Genomic DNA, 20,821 nt, shown 5'->3' on the forward strand with positions numbered 1-20,821 from the left:
CCAGGCCTCATCACCTGCTCCACTCAGGGCAGCCTTGTGTGTGCAGTCCCCCACCCCTGCATGTGAGACACCAATAATGAAGTCACTCCACCCGCGTCCAGGGCCCCCCTGCAGCCCATCCGCTCTGCCCAGGGCCCAGCCCCCCAGGTGTGTCTTCAGAGCAGGGGTGGGGCTGTTGCCCGTCCACCTCAATCTGCACAGGCTCTGGGCTCCAGACAGCCGTTGGCCGAACTGTGTGGGTGCCCTGCCCAGAAGACCACCTGGGCCAGCTGTGGGGGACGTGCTGGCCTGTTGTCCCTCTGGAGTCCCTTGGCACTCGGCCCGCCTGGGTACTGATCCGGCAGCAGAAGGGTTTGCAATCCTGGACTCAGGGCCCCCAGGCTGGACTCCGGTCCACAGTCTAGGCCACGGGCCACAAGATGGGCAGGAGACCTCCTCCCCTCCCCAAGGGTCCAGGAGGCCCATTTCCCCTCCACCTGCACCCCCTGCCCCCCGCAGCCTCTTCATGGCGATGAGGGCACCTCTTCCCACCTGGAGCACAGAGGGGATCGTCAAGGTGACCCCTAGAAACCAGGGCCCCATTGCGGGGCTGGGATTAAGCGTCATTGTGGCCGTGGTGGCTATCGGATGAGGAGCTGCCACGAGTCACTTGTGCCTGAGGGCCTGAAACAGACCACGAGCCATCTGGACCGTGGTTGAGCGCACAGTCCAGGGGCACTTAGCTCGGTCCCAGCGCTCTACAAGCACCACCTCGTCCATCTGCAGGGCCTTCACGTCTCCCAGATGGCCGCTGTGTCCCGTGCAGCACTGGCTCCCCAGCCCTGGCCCCTCCCCACCCTCTGTGTCCGACTCCTGGGACCCCCATGAGTGAGGGCACCCTGTGTGTGCGCCATGATGGTCATTTCACTGAGCGTCGCGTTCTCAAGGCGCGTCGGCATCATGGCCTGTGTTGAAATCCCTTCCTCTTTGGGGCCAAGTGACGTTCTGAGTGTGGACGGGTACTTTGCTTCTCTGCCCCTCCGCTGCCCCCACGGGGCGGCCACGACCCAGGGTGCGGTATTTGCGCGCTCCGGGCGCGTGTTCCTGGAGCTCGCTGCCTCTTTGCATGCTTCCCTCCAGCTGGAAATGACTTCTGTGACGCTGTGCAAGAAGAAGCTTGTCCCGTTGTGTGTATTTTATATTTTACTGAGAAACATGGCATCCTGTCACTTGGTTACTAGGGTTCACAGCCTAGGAATTGAAGCGTGTCTGTAAACCTGGAGTAGCACTTTGCCTCCTAAGTTAAATGTAACAACGGTGAAACTGAAAATAGGAAAGTAAAAGCAGAAGTATTTTTCATGGCCTAAAATACTATGATCAAAGTCAAACAATGGGGAGATTATTTGTGACATATATTTGTACCAAAAGGTACAATGTATAAAGAAAGGTACAATGTATAAAAGTACAATGTATAAAATGTAAAAGGTACAATGTATAAACAAAGACCACAAATAGGGTTTTTAAAGAGTGCAGTAGACAAACAGGACAGGCAGGTCGCAGACGACGCCCGGGTGGCAGAAAACCCAGAGACACCCGCGTCTCGGTGCTCCAGTTGTCAGCAGCAGCCAGCGCACTCAGGGGGCAGCCTAGAGAGACGGGGTCACGGAGGGCCAGCTGCAGGCCGTCCGCTTCCAGGAGCTTGTCTGGGAGAGTTAAAGACACTAAATTCTTGGGAGACTTCCGGGGGCCTGTCTCAGAGAATTAAAGCAATCGTGTGGCAGGCCTGTAGGTGGGAAGCACGTTAGTGGCCCTCAGCATCATCTGCAGGGGCGAACTTAGGCAGAGCTGGGGGCTCTGTCCACCGCCATCCCTGTCCCTGCGAACTTGGAGGAGGAGCCTGGCCAGGCTGGCCCGTGGGGACACGGGGGCTCCGGGCCTCCCAGGGCCTGGCTGTGGGCTCTGCCGGAGTCGCCGACACCCTGTCCGCCCCCCACACCGGTCAGGAAGCTTCCTGTGGCCCGGGCGGGGCCCCGAGCCTCGTGACTCACCACCCACTCTTTCAAAAGCGTGGTGTCCTCGGTTTTCATGATGCTCTGAACCCAGCAGCTTTGTCAGTGACCTTGGAGTCCACGCGCTGTGCTCTGGTAAAGGCAGCACGGGGCTGGGGGTGCGGCCAGAATCACACCCATTGCGTCTTAAAGGTAAAGGCAGGTGTCCGTGTGTAAGAAGCCCCCACTGGACCTGGCGCTTGCTCGGGGGCCACAGCGGATGGGCCTGACCTGTGGCCCCGTGTGTGCAGCACCCCACCCCCCAGGCAGGAGGTTCCGATTCCGCTGCGTCTGCGGCAGCTGTCCCGCGGGGGTGGGAGAGACAGGAGGAGCTGGCCGGCTCCTGCTCCCCCCGCCCCCCAGCCTCCCCCGGCCTTAGGCTCCTTCTGAGGTCAAGCAAGTGCTGCTGGGCTGGAGATGGTGACGCAGGCGGCCGGTCTGGTGACCCACTTAGAGGTGACCTGGCAGATTAGCCCTGCATGACCCCCGTGCTGCCCGGCACCCGCCCCCAGCCTCCTCCCATCTGAGACTCACCCAGTCCCTGCAGCAGCTGTGCGCCCCGACGCACACACGGACACACTCGCACACTTCACACACAGACACACAGTCCGTGCGTCAGCGGTGCGCCCTGATGCGCACACAGAAACACTCACACTTCACACACACAGACGCACTCGCACACTTCACACACAGACACACAGTCCCTGCATCAGCGGTGCGCCCTCATGCGCACACAGAAACACTCACACTTCACACACACGGACACACTCGCACACTTCACACACAGACACACAGTCCCTGCGTCAGCGGTGCGCCCTGATGCGCACACAGAAACACTCACACTTCACACACACGGACGCACTCGTGTACTTCACACACAGACACACAGTCCCTGCGTCAGCGGTGCGCCCTGATGCGCACACAGAAACACTCACACTTCACACACACGGACACACTCGCACACTTCACACACAGACACAGAGTCCCTGCGTCAGCGGTGCGCCCTGATGCGCACACAGAAACACTCACACTTCACACACACGGACACACTCGCACACTTCACACACAGACACACAGTCCCTGCGTCAGCGGTGCGCCCCGACGCACACAGAAACACTCACACTTCACACACACGGACACACTCGTGTACTTCACACACAGACACACAGTCCCTGCGTCAGCGGTGCGCCCTGACGCACACACGGACACACTCGCACACTTCACACACACAGACACACTCGTGTACTTCACACACAGACACACAGTCCCTGCGTCAGCGGTGCACCCTCATGCGCACACAGAAACACTCACACTTCACACACACAGACGCACTCGCACACTTCACACACAGACACACAGTCCCTGCGTCAGCGGTGCGCCCCGACGCACACAGAAACACTCACACTTCACACACACGGACACACTCGTGTACTTCACACACAGACACACAGTCCCTGCGTCAGCGGTGCGCCCTGACGCACACATGGACACACTCGCACACTTCACACACACAGACACACTCGTGTACTTCACACACAGACACACAGTCCCTGCGTCAGCGGTGCGCCCTCATGCGCACACAGAAACACTCACACTTCACACACACAGACGCACTCGCACACTTCACACACAGACACACAGTCCCTGCATCAGCAGTGCGCCCCGACGCACACACAAAAACACTCACACTTCACACACACGGACACACTCGCACACTTCACACACAGACACACAGTCCCTGCGACAGCAGTGCGCCCCGATGCGCACACAGAAACACTCACACTTCACACACACGGACACACTCGCACACTTCACACACAGACACACAGTCCCTGCGTCAGCAGTGCGCCCCGATGCGCACACAGAAACACTCACACTTCACACACACGGACACACTCGCACACTTCACACACAGACACACAGTCCCTGCGTCAGCAGTGCGCCCTGACGCGCACACAGAAACACTCACACTTCACACACACGGACACACTCGCACACTTCACACACAGACACACAGTCCCTGCGTCAGCAGTGCGCCCTGATGCGCACACAGAAACACTCACACTTCACACACACGGACACACTCGTGTACTTCACACACAGACACACAGTCCCTGCATCAGCAGTGCGCCCTGATGCACACACGGACACACTCACACTTCACACACACGGACACACTCGCACACTTCACACACAGACACACAGTCCCTGCGTCAGCGGTGCGCCCCGACGCACACAGAAACACTCACACTTCACACACACAGACGCACTCGCACACTTCACACACAGACACACAGTCCCTGCGTCAGCGGTGCGCCCTGACGCACACACGGACACACTCGCACACTTCACACACACGGACACACTCGCACACTTCACACACAGACACACAGTCCCTGCGTCAGCGGTGCGCCCTGATGCGCACACAGAAACACTCACACTTCACACACACGGACACACTCGCACACTTCACACACAGACACACAGTCCCTGCGTCAGCGGTGCGCCCTGACGCACACACGGACACACTCACACTTCACACACACGGACACACTCGCACACTTCACACACAGACACACAGTCCCTGCGTCAGCGGTGCGCCCCGATGCGCACACAGAAACACTCACACTTCACACACACAGACGCACTCGCACACTTCACACACAGAGACACAGTCCCTGCATCAGCAGTGCGCCCTGATGCGCACACGGACACACTCACACTTCACACACACGGACACACTCGCACACTTCACACACAGACACACAGTCCCTGCAGCAGCTGTGCGCCCCGATGCGCACACAGAAACACTCACACTTCACACACACGGACACACTCGCACACTTCACACACAGACACACAGTCCCTGCATCAGCAGTGCGCCCTGATGCGCACACAGAAACACTCACACTTCACACACACGGACACACTCGCACACTTCACACACAGACACACAGTCCCTGCATCAGCAGTGCGCCCTGATGCGCACACGGACACACTCACACTTCACACACACGGACACACTCGCACACTTCACACACAGACACACAGTCCCTGCGTCAGCGGTGCGCCCCGATGCGCACACAGAAACACTCACACTTCACACACACGGACACACTCGTGTACTTCACACACAGACACACAGTCCCTGCGTCAGTGGTGCGCCCTGACGCACACACAAAAACACTCACACTTCACACACACGGACGCACTCGCACACTTCACACACAGACACACAGTCCCTGCGTCAGCGGTGCGCCCTCATGCGCACACAGAAACACTCACACTTCACACACACGGACACACTCGCACACTTCACACACAGACACACAGTCCCTGCATCAGCAGTGCGCCCTGATGCGCACACAGAAACACTCACACTTCACACACACGGACACACTCGCACACTTCACACACAGACACACAGTCCCTGCGTCAGCGGTGCGCCCTGACGCACACACAGAAACACTCACACTTCACACACACGGACGCACTCGCACACTTCACACACAGACACACAGTCCCTGCATCAGCAGTGCGCCCTGATGCGCACACAGAAACACTCACACTTCACACACACGGACACACTCGCACACTTCACACACAGACACACAGTCCCTGCATCAGCAGTGCGCCCCGATGCGCACACAGAAACACTCACACTTCACACACACGGACACACTCGCACACTTCACACACAGACACACAGTCCCTGCATCAGCAGTGCGCCCCGATGCGCACACAGAAACACTCACACTTCACACACACGGACACACTCGCACACTTCACACACAGACACACAGTCCCTGCGTCAGCGGTGCGCCCTGATGCGCACACAGAAACACTCACACTTCACACACACGGACGCACTCGCACACTTCACACACAGACACACAGTCCCTGCGTCAGCGGTGCGCCCTCATGCGCACACAGAAACACTCACACTTCACACACACGGACACACTCGTGTACTTCACACACAGACACACAGTCCCTGCATCAGCAGTGCGCCCTGATGCGCACACAGAAACACTCACACTTCACACACACGGACACACTCGCACACTTCACACACAGACACACAGTCCCTGCATCAGCAGTGCGCCCTGATGCGCACACAGAAACACTCACACTTCACACACACGGACGCACTCGCACACTTCACACACAGACACACAGTCCCTGCGTCAGCGGTGCGCCCCGACGCACACAGAAACACTCACACTTCACACACACGGACACACTCGTGTACTTCACACACAGACACACAGTCCCTGCGTCAGCGGTGCGCCCTGATGCGCACACAGAAACACTCACACTTCACACACACGGACACACTCGCACACTTCACACACAGACACACAGTCCCTGCATCAGCAGTGCGCCCTGATGCGCACACAGAAACACTCACACTTCACACACACGGACACACTCGTGTACTTCACACACAGACACACAGTCCCTGCGTCAGCGGTGCGCCCTGACGCACACACAGAAACACTCACACTTCACACACACGGACGCACTCGCACACTTCACACACAGACACACAGTCCCTGCGTCAGCGGTGCGCCCTCATGCGCACACAGAAACACTCACACTTCACACACACGGACACACTCGCACACTTCACACACAGACACACAGTCCCTGCATCAGCAGTGCGCCCTGATGCGCACACAGAAACACTCACACTTCACACACACGGACACACTCGCACACTTCACACACAGACACACAGTCCCTGCATCAGCAGTGCGCCCTGATGCGCACACAGAAACACTCACACTTCACACACACGGACACACTCGCACACTTCACACATAGACACACAGTCCCTGCATCAGCAGTGCGCCCTGATGCGCACACAGAAACACTCACACTTCACACACACGGACACACTCGCACACTTCACACACAGACACACAGTCCCTGCGTCAGCGGTGCGCCCCGACGCACACAGAAACACTCACACTTCACACACACGGACACACTCGCACACTTCACACACAGACACACAGTCCCTGCATCAGCGGTGCGCCCTCATGCGCACACAGAAACACTCACACTTCACACACACGGACACACTCGCGCACTTCACACACAGACACACAGTCCCTGCATCAGCGGTGCGCCCTCATGCGCACACAGAAACACTCACACTTCACACACACGGACACACTCGTGTACTTCACACACAGACACACAGTCCCTGCGTCAGCGGTGCGCCCTGACACACACACGGACACACTCACACTTCACACACACGGACACACTCGCACACTTCACACACAGAGACACAGTCCCTGCATCAGCAGTGCGCCCTGATGCGCACACAGAAACACTCACACTTCACACACACGGACACACTCGCACACTTCACACACAGACACACAGTCCCTGCGTCAGCGGTGCGGCCTGATGCGCACACAGAAACACTCACACTTCACACACACGGACGCACTCGTGTACTTCACACACAGACACACAGTCCCTGCGTCAGCGGTGCGCCCCGATGCGCACACAGAAACACTCACACTTCACACACACGGACGCACTCGCACACTTCACACACAGACACACAGTCCCTGCATCAGCAGTGCGCCCTGATGCGCACACAGAAACACTCACACTTCACACACACGTACGCACTCGTGTACTTCACACACAGACACACAGTCCCTGTGTCAGCGGTGCGCCCTGATGCGCACACAGAAACACTCACACTTCACACACAGACACACAGTCCCTGCGTCAGCGGTGCGCCCTGATGCGCACACAGAAACACTCACACTTCACACACACGGACACACTCGCACACTTCACACACAGACACACAGTCCCTGCATCAGCAGTGCGCCCTGATGCGCACACAGAAACACTCACACTTCACACACACGGACGCACTCGTGTACTTCACACACAGACACACAGTCCCTGCGTCAGCGGTGCGCCCTGATGCGCACACGGACACACTCACACTTCACACACACGGACACACTCGCACACTTCACACACAGACACACAGTCCCTGCGTCAGCGGTGCGCCCTGATGCGCACACAGAAACACTCACACTTCACACACACGGACGCACTCGTGTACTTCACACACAGACACACAGTCCCTGCGTCAGCGGTGCGCCCTGATGCGCACACAGAAACACTCACACTTCACACACACGGACACACTCGCACACTTCACACACAGACACAGAGTCCCTGCGTCAGCGGTGCGCCCTGATGCGCACACAGAAACACTCACACTTCACACACACGGACACACTCGCACACTTCACACACAGACACACAGTCCCTGCGTCAGCGGTGCGCCCCGACGCACACAGAAACACTCACACTTCACACACACGGACACACTCGCACACTTCACACACAGACACACAGTCCCTGCATCAGCAGTGCGCCCTGATGCGCACACAGAAACACTCACACTTCACACACACGGACACACTCGCACACTTCACACACAGACACACAGTCCCTGCGTCAGCGGTGCGCCCCGATGCGCACACAGAAACACTCACACTTCACACACACGGACACACTCGCACACTTCACACACAGACACACAGTCCCTGCGTCAGCGGTGCGCCCTGATGCGCACACAGAAACACTCACACTTCACACACACGGACACACTCGTGTACTTCACACACAGACACACAGTCCCTGCGTCAGCGGTGCGCCCTGATGCGCACACAGAAACACTCACACTTCACACACACAGACGCACTCGCACACTTCACACACAGACACACAGTCCCTGCGTCAGCGGTGCGCCCCGACACACACACGGACACACTCACACTTCACACACACGGACACACTCGCACACTTCACACACAGACACACAGTCCCTGCGTCAGCGGTGCGCCCTGATGCGCACACAGAAACACTCACACTTCACACACACGGACACACTCGTGTACTTCACACACAGACACACAGTCCCTGCGTCAGCGGTGCGCCCTGATGCGCACACAGAAACACTCACACTTCACACACACGGACACACTCGCACACTTCACACACAGACACACAGTCCCTGCGTCAGCAGTGCGCCCCGATGCGCACACAGAAACACTCACACTTCACACACACGGACACACTCGCACACTTCACACACAGACACACAGTCCCTGCGTCAGCGGTGCGCCCTGATGCGCACACAGAAACACTCACACTTCACACACACGGACACACTCGCACACTTCACACACAGACACACAGTCCCTGCGTCAGCGGTGCGCCCTGATGCGCACACAGAAACACTCACACTTCACACACACGGACACACTCGCACACTTCACACACAGACACACAGTCCCTGCGTCAGCGGTGCGCCCTGATGCGCACACAGAAACACTCACACTTCACACACACGGACACACTCGTGTACTTCAGATGCACAAGTCTAAGCTCTCTGGACTGGGGGGTCAGTCTGGTTCTCAGGGTCCAGTGGGGGGTGGGGGCAACTGCAGGCAGCACCAGGCGACGGCTCTGCCGTGTTGCCACTCACGTCCCGGTTACAGGGCTGCAGAGCCCCCAGCTTGTAGCCCTGACGGCAGAAATCTTTCAGGTCCTTGCCAGGAGAAAACTGCCACAGGATGGCTAGGGTAGGAAGCACGGGTCACAGGTTCTGTGGGAGCCCAGGGCACCCCAGCAGCGCAGCAAGAGCATACCCCAACAGCAGGGGGCAGGGCACCTTCAGGAGCGCACAGTCTGCATAGGGCCCAGAGCACTGGGCGTCCGCATGGGAGCCAAGGAGGTCAGGGCACAGGAGAATTCCACCCAGGCATCCAGGTGTGGCCAGCATGAGGAGGAGAGAAAGGAAAGTTCTGGAATGGCAAACCCAGTAGACAGGGAACAGGAATCGGGCAGGACACAGGATGGCCACCGCGGGAAGGTGGACAAGCAAACTCAGATAAAACACACCAGGCCCAAGTGATCAGAAATCTAGGGGAGACGCCCCAGGCCCCAGAGCTGATGGCTCTCTAACATTCAGTGCTGTTGACATACACTGTGTAATGCCCTAACCCAGACCTTTTAAGGAATTTGTTGTTTTCGAGATAAATTGCAGCGGTCTGTGAATTCTTTTCTTGTTTTATTTTATTTTTGGCTGCACGGGCTCTCGGTTGCTGGGTGCAGGCTTCCTCTAGTTGTCGTGAGCAGGGGCCGCTCCGCTGGCGCATGGGCGGTGCTTTCTCTCGCCGCAGAGCCCGCGCTCTGGGCGTCAGGCGTCAGGAGCGGCGGCTCTCGCAGCACGTTGTGGCACACCTTAGCTGCCCCGCGGCGCGTGGACTCCCCCCGGACCAGGGATCAAACCCGTGTCCCCTGCACTGGCCGGTGGACGCCTATCTGCTGTCCCACCAGGGAAGGCCTAAGCAGTCTGTGAATCCTTACAGAACCACGCAGCCTCTATCCTGCCCTCCCTGGCCCGTGCACAGGGCCCTTCCGCCCAGAAGAACCTGTCGTGGCTGCTTCCAGGGAGGGAGGAGAAGATGTCCTGCTGGAGATGCTGGACAGTCACCGTCCGGAGCTTGTGGGGTCCCTGAGAGCAGTCGGGGCTCACCGGCCTTGGATTGGGCGGCAGGGGGCTAGTCAGGGGACACCCCTAAGCCCCAGCTGTCCCTGCGCACATGGGGGGGCCTTGAGCTCACGTAGAGCCACAGAGGCCCGTCTCGGAAAAGCCAGCTCTGCTGCTTCTGGCGCGTTTTCAAAGTCTGTCTGTGCCGGTCGTCGTGCCATTGATCCAGGCCGATGAGTCTGTAATTCAGGTTTTCTGACTGCAAGGCTTCTTCTGCTTTCCCTACTTTATGAGTCAGGCGTGAGCCGCACGTTAGCTTGACTTAGTGATCGAACGCCATCAGGTGTGTTGTGCCCTCGCCCCGGGCCGGGCCCGTGTCCTGCTCTTTAGCCTCGCGCGCCCCCCCCCACCCCGCGCAGGCCGAGGGTTGGGACCCCAGAGTGAGGGGCGCGAGCGTGCTGTGCCTGGCGGCTGCCTTGGCATCAATGGCTGTCTTCCTAAAAGGCTCTTGCTGCATCTTCCAGGGGGCGGCAAAAATTGTCTTCGCCACGGACCCGAGAGAGAACAAGAAAATGCCAAAGAATTCGCCTGGAAAAGTGAAACAAAGCAAAGAGAAACCGCTGTAAGCCTGTCAGGAAATGAGGTTGGCAACCTCGTTGGTAACCGGGTATGAGTCCATCCGCCTGCCCCGCCCCCTCCACAGGCACCAGCTCTGGTCTGAGGGCCCTGGAGGAAGGTGGTTGTGCTGTGACCTGTGGATGGCAGAGGCTCGTTCCTCCGTCATCCTAGAAATTGGGAAAGTGTCACAGGTCCGTTGGTGGATTAAGGCAGCCATAGGGGGGTCTGACCTGCAGCTGAGGAGTTGGTGGGGGGTGCTCGCACCTCTGGGATCCCTCATCACCCCTGTGGCCCCTTAGCAAGCCCACGGCCGGCCACGGCCGTGCACAGACACCCCGCCCAGTGGGCAGGGCTTCCCAGGAGCTGGGGTCTGAGATGAGGGCAGTCAGGCCCCTCACCGTGGGCTCTGTCCTGAGGATTCAGGCTGCCTCTGTGCTGGGGGGGGTGCATCTCAGGGCCCCGGCAGGGGTGTGCCACAGGGTCTACCACCCTCCCCACCGCGCTCCCGACGTCTTGTGGGGGACGCGGCCCCGGGCCTCGCTGAGCAGACCCGTCCAATGTCACCCTGAGGCCATGCTCTGTTGCTCTGTGAGGAATTATTAAAACCGCGTGTTCCCACTGGAAACAGACACATCCTGCTTCACAAGGCACTGAGTGCAGTGTTCTCGGTGTGTAACGTCTCACGTGAACCTGAGGGTTTGAAACAGAGCAGGTCCAGCAGGAAGGGGCGCAGGAGGCGGCCTGTCCCCTGTGGGTGGGCGCCCGAGGCAGCAGGAGCTGTCCCTCCCGGCCGTGGGGACAGAAGGTGCTCCAGGTTGGGCAGGCGAGCAGCTGTCTCCCCACACCCTGTCCCCGCAGCGGCCTCCGAGGGCAGATTCTGGAGGAGACGCTGAAGCCGCAGGCCCAGCAGCTGCACGCGCGGAGGAGCAGGTTCCGGGGGCTGGCACCCCTCGAGGACATCGGGAGGGCTGCCCGGGACGTGGAGATGGTGAGTGTCCATTGAAACCCGGAGGGAGCCACATGGGCTCTAACCTTGGGGTTTCCCGGGGTCACGGGGTTGGAGGGCAGGAAGGAAGTGGAATCAGCGGGTCCTGAATGGTCTCCCTGAGCCTGACGATACAGGCCCCGGGGGCAGATGTGACCCGCGTCTCTGGTGGCGCTGTCCTGGGGGAGGGGTCTCGGTGGGGGTGGGTAAGGGAGTGTGGGAAGTGGGACGGAAGGGAGACCCCTGCACGATGCACACCAGCCCTCTGACAGGAGGGGGCTGCTCTGACGCTGGCCCCCTGGCTCCCTGATTCTCCATCTCACTGTTTCCTGGTCCAGCCTATGCAGGAAGGGAGACCCGCAGCAGAGGGGGCTGAGGCTTGCGGGGTGTGGGGGGCCCTCCCCTTGGGGGCGGCTCCAGGCCCAGGGCACAGGCTCCGCCCCCACCGTGCCTCTGCATCAGGGCTGACCTGAACCCCCCTCTGTCCCCGAGGCCCGGAGGCTGCACGATGAAGTCCTGAAGCTGAAACTGAGGTCGGCCTTGAACAGAAGCCACCAGTGCGCTGCTCTGCCCGGGAGCCTGTCGCTCAGGCCAGCTGCGTCCCGGCCTCAGAATATATTTTTTAACCCAAAGTTTTAAGAATCTGAACACGTTTACGGACACTACTGACAGCTGCTTCTCACCTGGAGGACGGGCCGTGGCTCGCTGCCCTCCCAGGGCACCCCTGGCGCAGAGCCCGAGCGTCTGTGTGTCCATCCTCCCATCCTCACGCTCTGAGCCCGCGGGGGTCTGAGCTGCATTAAAGGAGAGCTTGGTGACAGGCGTGCGGCTCCGTGTCCGTCAGTCGATCGATCGCGGGCAGAGCAGAGCGCGCTGCCTGCCCTCAGGCACGCCTCCCTCCCCTGCGCCCCTCCCACCTCGCCTGGGCCCCGGCTCAACAAAACCTCAGACATGCAGATGACACCACCCTTATGGCAGAGAGTGAAGAGGAGCTCAAAAGCGTCTTGATGAAAGTGAAAGAGGAGAGTGAAAAGGTTGGCTTGAAGCTCAACATTCAGAAAACTAAGATCATGGCATCTGGTCCCATCACTTCATGGGAAATAGATGGGGAAACAGTGTCAGACTTTATTTTTTTGGGCTCCAAAATCATTACAGATGCTGATTGCAGCCGTGAAATTAAAAGACGCTTACTCCTTGGAAGGAAAGTTATGACCAACCTAGATAGCATATTTAAAAGCAGAGACATTACTTTGCCAACAAAGGTCCGTCTAGTCAAGGCTATTGTTTTTCCCATGGTCATGTATGGATGTGACAGTTGGACTGTGAAGAAAGCTGAGCGTCGAAGAATCGATGCTTTTGAACTGTGGTGCTGGAGAAGACTCTTGAGAGTCCCTTGGACTGCAAGGAGATCCAACCAGTCCATCCTAAAGGAGATCAATCCTGGGTGTTCATTGGAAGGACTGATGCTGAAGCTGAAACTCCAATCCTTTGGCCACCTCATGCGACGAGTTGGCTCACTGGAAAAGACTCTGATGCTGGTAAGGATTGGGGGTGGGAGGAGACGGGGACGACAGAGAATGAGATGACTGGATGGCATCACCGACTCGATGGACATGAGTTTGAGTGAACTCCGGGAGTTGGTGATGGACAGGGAGGCCTGGCGTGCTGTGGTTCCTGGGGTCGCAAAGAGTCGGACACGACTGAGCGACTGAACTGAGCTGAATGTAAGAAGTTACTGCAAAACAAAGCAGCTGGGAAAGGAGGTAAATAATAAAATAATTGTAGTGTGTGTCATTATATAGTATGTAACATCTGAGAAGACTCTTGAGGTCCCTTGGACTACAAGGAGATCAAACCAGTCAATCCTAAAGAAAATCAACCCTGAATGAAATTCACTGGAAGGACTGATGCTGAAGTTCCAATACTTTGGTCACCTGATGTAAAGAGCCAGCTCAGACCCCGACGCCGGGGAGATTGAGGCGGGAGGAGACGGGACAACAGAGGAGGAGGTGGCTGGACGGCATCACCGGCTCGGTGGACTTGAGTTTGAGCAGCTCTGGGAGATGGTGAAGGACAGGGAGGCCTGGCATGCTGCAGGGTCCCAAAGAGTCGAACACGACTCAGCGGCTGAACGACAACAAAAGTAGCGCGTGCTTATATTAATGTCATATAGTGATGGTAAACATCTCTGACCTCTGCAGGGTCGGAGCAGCTGGGCTGGCGTTCCAGGTCCACTCAGGCAGTGGGAGGGCCCGTGGGGTCCGAAGGCTTAGCTGGAGGGTCTGGCTTGCTGTGAACCCCAGGCCTGTGACGTGTATGGAGACAGGCTTCACAGTTGCCTCAGGACTTCTGTTGGGAAACGTCCCGTGTGGTGCAGCTCGAATCTGCTTGGCGTGGTGGGACGTGGTGTGTCCGTGTGAGGTCGTCCCCTGCATCTTCAGGGTCTGTCCGTCCTCTCCTGTCTGCTGGGCACCGCTTCCAGCCACGGCGGTGGACGTGGACGTCCCTTCAGCTGTGTAGTCTGGAACTGTGCTGTTAGGTGCCCGCACATGTAGCACTGTTTTGTCTTCCTGTTGACTTAAACTTTTTATCAATATGGAACGTCTCAATTTCTTGTTTCCTCCTTCCTGCCTCAAGGTCCCTCGTGCCTGTTATTAGTACAGGTACCGCTGTGGCGCCAGTTAGTGTTCTGTCCCTCCATGCAGTCTTCCTCTGTCTTTACGTGTAGAGTGCCTCTCAGGTGTTGGGCCTTTCTTCCTTTCTCCAGCCTGACAATCTCTGTCCTCTAATTAGAGTCTTTGATCCCTTACGGTCATACGGGTGACTCTAAGTCTCCCATGTTGATATTCTTCGGAAGAACTGACGCTGAAGCTGAAGCTCTAATACTCTGGCCACCTGATGCAAAGAGCTGACTCACTGGAAAAGACCCTGATGCTGGGAAATTTTGAAGGCGGGAGAAGGGGACGACAGAGGATGAGATGGCTGGATGGCATCACCGACTCTGCGGACATGAGTCTGGGTAAACTCCGGGAGTTGGTGATGGACAGGGAGGCCTGGCGTGCTGTGATTCATGGGGTCGCGGAGAGTCGGACGACTGAGCGACTGAACAACATGTTACTGTTTGTTTTATGAGTCTCATGTTTTTGTTCCTTTATTCTTCCCTTGCTGTTCTCTGATTTTAAATGTTTTTTTTTTTTTATTTAAAATTATTTTGGGGCTTCCCTTGTGGCCCAGTGGTAAAGAATCTGCCTGCCAGTGCAGGAGACATGGGTGCTGCCCCTGGCCCGGGAAGATTCTGTCTTCATCAGAGCAACTAAGCCCCCGTGCCACAACTATGGGGCCTGTGCTCTGGAGCCCAGGAGCCTGGACTGCTGAGCCCGTGTGCCCCAGAGCTGAGCTCTGTGACGAGAAGCCACGGCAACGCAAAGCCCCTGTTCACCACAGCCAGAGAAAACATACACAGCAACAGAAACCCAGCACAGCCAAATAACTGAATAAGTAAATAAAAATTATAAAACGTGCAAGTCATAAAAAAAGAATGCAAAGCTTCATGAACTAGAAAAAAGGATCAATAAAACAAGTTTTTACAACAATTTAAAAAATGTATTTTTTTGATGTGGACCATTTTTTTAGTCTTTATTGAATGTTTGTTACAATGTTGCTTCTGATTTATGTCTTGATTTTTTTTGGCCCCAGAAGCATGTGAGATCTTAGCTCCCTGACCAGGGATCGAACCCGCACCCCCTCCATTGCAAGGTGAATTCTCAACCACTGGACTACCAGGGAGGTCCCTAAAACCAGTTTTTTTTTTTGGAAAATTATTTTAAAAAATTTTATCTGGGGAAGCAGAGAGGGAAGGGAAGGGAAGCTGTGGGGTCGGGGGACACAGGGAAGAAAACACACGTCTAATTTTCCAAAATGGAGAGAGAAGATAAAGGATCACTAACTCGTAACGGGATGCAGAGCACAGGGAACTTCAGATGAGCAGCGAGGAGAGCGGAGGGAATCGCCAACCAGCAGAACAGACAGACACAAAGATGGAAGGGTATCAGCCCTCACACTGAGCTTTTCTGGGGGTTTCGGTATCACAGTTTGCCTTTTAAGTTAATGTTATTGGAGCGCCGTTGTTTGCAGTGTTAGTTTCTGATGCACAGCGAAGTGAATCAGCTGTGTGTGCACACACATCCCTCCGTTCTGGATTTCCTTCCCAGTTAGGTCCTTGTCACCACAGGACCCTGAGCAGAGCTCCCTGTGCTGAACTGTAGGTCCACGTTGCTGTTCAGTCGCTCAGTCATGTCCAACTCTTTGCAACCCCATGAACTGCCGCTCCCCAGGCTTCCCTGTCCTTCACCATCTTCCGGAGCTGACTCAAACTCATGTCCATTGAGTTGGTGACAACATCCAACCATCTCATCTTCTGTCGTCCCCTTCTTCTCCTGCCTTCAATCTTTCCCAGCATCAGGGTCTTTTCCAATGAGTCAGCTCTTCGCATGAGGTGGCCAAAGTGATGGAGCTTCAGCTTCAGCATCAGTCCTTCCAATGAACACCCAGGATTGATCTCCTTTAGGATGGACTGGTTGGATCTCCTTGCAGTCCAAGGGACTCTCAAGAGTCTTCTCCAGCACCACAGTTCAAAAGCATCAATTCTTCTGTGCTCAGCTTTCTTCATGGTCCAAGTCTCACATCCATACATGACCACTGGAAATAGCCTTGACTAGATGGACCTTTGTCAGTGAAGTAATGTCTCCTTTTTAATATGCTGTCTAAGTTGGTCATAGCTTTTCTTCCAAGGAGCAAGCAATTGAATAGTCTTTTAATTTCATGGCTACAGTCACCATCCGCAGTGATTTTGGAGCCCAAAAAAATAAAGTCTGACACTGTTTCCATTGTTTTCCCATCTATTTGCCATGAAGCGACAGCACTGGATGCCATGATCTTAGTTTTTTGAATGTTGAATTTTAAGCCAACTTCTTTACACTCCATTTTCACTTTCATCAAGAGGCTCTTTAGTTCCCCTTCACTTTCCGCCATAAGGGTGGTGTCATCTGCATATCTGAGGTTATTGATATTTCTCCCAGCAATCTTGATTCCAGCTTGTGCTTCCTCCAGCCCAGCGTTCCTCATGATGTACTCTGCATATAAGTTAAATAAGCAGGGTGACAATATACAGCCTTGACGTACTCCTTTCCTAATTTGGAACCAGTCTGTTGATCCATGTCCAGTTCTAACCAAAGTATTGGAGCTTCAGCATCAGATGTATTTTATACTGAGTAGTGTATGTATGTATGTCAATCCCAATTTCCCAGTTCATCCTGCCACCCCCGCCCTTGGTATCCGCATATTTGTTCTCTGTCTGTGTCTATTTCTGCTTTGCAAATAAGTTCATCTGTATCATTTTTCTAATTTCACAGTTAAGCAATACTATATGATTACATTGAACGTGCTAATGCTGAGTTGTTCTATTATTTAAAAAAGCAACCCACCATCTGACAGTCTTTGACTTTTACGCTGTTTCTAAGCCATTCTTACAGCAGAGTGATTTTTTTACGAGGCTTGAGATGTGCGGAGTTTGACTTCCAGGTGGCACTAGAGGATCTGGTCCTGCCAGAGCCGGGAGACCCCATGCAGCCTACAGAGGCCACAGATGGTGGCGGGGAGCGGGCAGCTCACTGTTGAACAGCAAGCATGTGTGGCCGCTCCTGGGTCACCGGGCCTCCTCGGGCCAGTTCTCTCGTCACTACCCGTCTCCCCAGCACACTCTGCGGTTCGTGGTCCCCTCCATGCGGCCTCTGTGGCAGGTGCCTGGCCCTCCTCAGGTTTCTTGGGGCTCATAGGTGCAGCGCAGAGGCCCCCAGGCCTCCCCGAGGCTCGGGCCGTGAACCAGCACAGCACGCGTCCCCGTGTGCCCTGCATGGACTCCATCGCAGGCCGCCCAGCCCTCTGCTGTGGGGGGCCCTGCGCTCCCCTTTTGCACGCCTCTGGGCACCGCCCAGGAAAGGCCAGTGCAGGAGGGCCTCTGGCAAGTCAGGGCCACGCCCAGCTGGCAGACATCTGCGAGGACTCAGAGTCCAGACGGGCCCACAGACCCCCGCTGTGTCTGCCTCACCTCTGGGTCTTGGTTCCAGCCCCTGTTCTGAACCTGTTGGTAGCCTCCTGGGAGCCTCTGCTTTTGTAGGGGTGGTGGGCACGTGCCCACTGAGCCCGCCCTCTGCCCCAGGCAGGCGACGGCCGCCCATGGGGGCTGCCCCCGGACTGGATGCCAGCACACTGAGCTGGCCTCCGGCCCCCAGTCTGCAGAGGCAGAGCCTGTGTCCACGGGGTCCTACGTGGGGCTGTCTTCTCTGGTGGCTACATCACCAGCCCTGTGTGGAGCCTGGGGGTCCCCGGCTGTGGATGCCAGTCTCCGCAGGTCAGTACTGGCATTTGCCCCTCCCCCGGCCCTTCTGTCTCTGAGCCCTTGCTGCCGTGGACTCTGCCCCCAGCCGTGGCCGCTTCTTTCCTGACTCTGTGCTCACTGCCGGGACTCAGCACAGTGTCCTCCCCACTGGTCACTGACGGAAATGCCCCTGGGGGTGGGGGGTGGTCCTTCACTGTCAAGCCCTGGAGGTGGGCGCTGTGCTGGGCCACCTTCTCCTCCTGTGCCAGCTCCTGCGTCAGTTGGCCAGAAGACAGCTCCCTGAGGTGGGTCAGGGCTGGGCCCCCTGCTGACCTTTGGGGTCGCGCTGTGGACCCAGGCTCGCCCCCTCCCTTCCTGCAGCCCCGCCCCATTTCCTGGCACTTTCGTGGCCTTCTCAATTCCTTCTAGGCCTTTCGGTGGGAGGGGGGCAGGGTTAGACCAGGCCCACCCCCAGACGTGAGCAGCGGCCCCCAGACTCTGGCCGGGTGTCCCCACCGCTGCCCTCAAGACGCGCTGGGGGCGGCGGGGGTCCGGTCTGCATCTGACTCAGGGAGGCAGGCAGGCTGGCCTGAGCTGAGGCTGGGAGCCAGGGGGAGTCCCCTCCCCAGGCGCCGAATGGCCGTCATGTGTTCATCCTGCCTCTACCAGAGCACGCCTGGGTCCCCAAGAGCCGCCTGGGACAGCAGCCCTCACTGCCCAGAAGGGGCCGGGCTGCTGGGGGCGGCCTGCGCCCGGGGATCGGAGCGTGCGTGGGCCGGGCGCCGCCCGCCGCGCCTTGGGGTGTCCAGGTGGGGCACGCCGTCCGTCCCTCTTTCCCTCGGCCCGCCCACCCCGGGTCGGTGTCCGCTCATTCCTCACCCGCAGGGCACCCCCGGCAGGCCTGACCGCCGAGTCTCGCGCCGGCCGCCCGGGGCAGGTGCGGGGAGGAGCACCGCGCGGAGAAGGCGGAACCGGGCGCAGCGGGTGGGGCGGCGCCGGCCGGGTGTGTTCGCCGCGGGCGATCGGGGCGCTCGGCGGCCTGGCCAGGGGGGCGATCGGGCCGCGGCGGCCTGGCCCGGGCCTGCTGCGAGGTCCCCTGCAGGTGGCGCCGCGGGTCGGACGCGGGCCGGGCCCCAGGGCCTCCCGCCAGCTGGGTCCTGCCTCGCCCAGAGCGCAGCCGCTGGCCGGGGCGGGGCCACAAGAGCAGGGCGCCTCCCACTGCAACGAGACGCCGCATCCCAGCGGGTACACAGCCCACGGGCGCGAAAGGAGTACCGAAAGGGCGGTCCGGCCCCTTCCTCTCCCCAGGAGCCTGGTCAAGCCCGCGGACCCTGGGCTTCGCTCGCCTTACGCTGTCCACCGGCCGGCCCAGGGGCGTCATCCCGCGGCCCGGCTCCGAAGGCCGTGGTGTGCGGGTGTGGCCAGGACCTGCGCTCCGGGCCCTGTGGGCTCAGGTGAAGTCCCCGGTGCTCACCGGAGTCCCAAGGTGGGGTGCGGACCCAAGGTGGACACACATCCTGGCTTGGGGACGCCGTGCCTGTTGGAGGCCCTCCTCTGGCCTAAGGATGGACGTGGAGTGTCCTCAGGTCCCAGCGGTGCAGCCCATCCCCCATCCTCGGCTGTTGGGCCGTCCCGCAGGGCAGGGAGCCCACTGCTCTGGAGGGACGAGCAGTCCTCGGGTTCGGGGCTGCGTGTTGCTGTTTCCTGCCTGCATATCCCAGGGCAATGTTCCCTCTGGCTAGGAATGGCTGGTAGTGGTCTCCAGGCAGCCCAAGGCCCGTGAGGAGCAGGGCTCAGGGAAGAACCACTCACCCCACCCTGCACAAAACCATCAGCCTCCATTCCTTCTCTGGGAGGGCTAAAGCGCCCAGCAGTAGGAAGCAACTCTGGGCCTTTACAAACTCTGCCCCACCCCCACCCTGGGGCACACGTCCTGTGCCCCCTCCCCTGCCCCTCTGTGCCCCCAGCCCTGTGCTGGGTTGGGGTCAGGGGGCTGGGGGCACTGGGTTCTCAGGCCTCTGTGGGCACGTGGGCATGGGTACAGAGGGGCCAGGTCACAGGGCAGGTGGGTTACAGGAAAGGCCTCTAGGTGGGACCAGACCCCCTGCCAGGGCCCTTCGGCATCTCCACCGGACCAGGCTCAGTACCAGTGCTGGAGTCGGATGACGCACAGGAGATGACCCAGCTACAGGGAGAACGTGCTGCTGGTGGAGATGGTGGTGGGGATGGTGATTATGATGGTGGTGGTGATGGTGGAGATGGTGGTGGAG

At 58.1% G+C, this 20,821-nt stretch overlaps 1 protein-coding gene across 1 annotated transcript in view; it reads left to right on the forward strand.

Annotated features, from left to right (window-relative positions):
* Positions 1-14,250, forward strand: part of LRRC27 (leucine rich repeat containing 27) — a 30,723-nt gene extending 16,473 nt beyond the window's left edge. Inside the window, exons 9-11 of the mRNA XM_055424379.2 lie at positions 11,097-11,194; positions 12,049-12,178; positions 12,668-14,250. Of these exons, the coding sequence (XP_055280354.2) occupies positions 11,097-11,194; positions 12,049-12,178; positions 12,668-12,814 (375 nt within the window). The 3' untranslated portion in view covers positions 12,815-14,250. The remainder of the gene's footprint in view (positions 1-11,096; positions 11,195-12,048; positions 12,179-12,667) is intronic.
* Positions 14,251-20,821: the final 6,571 nt, after the last annotated feature.

This window comes from Moschus berezovskii, chromosome 12 (genome assembly GCF_049115385.1).
Source record: "Moschus berezovskii isolate FMDL1 chromosome 12, NW_MosBer_1.0, whole genome shotgun sequence".
Classification (NCBI taxonomy): domain Eukaryota; kingdom Metazoa; phylum Chordata; class Mammalia; order Artiodactyla; family Moschidae; genus Moschus; species Moschus berezovskii.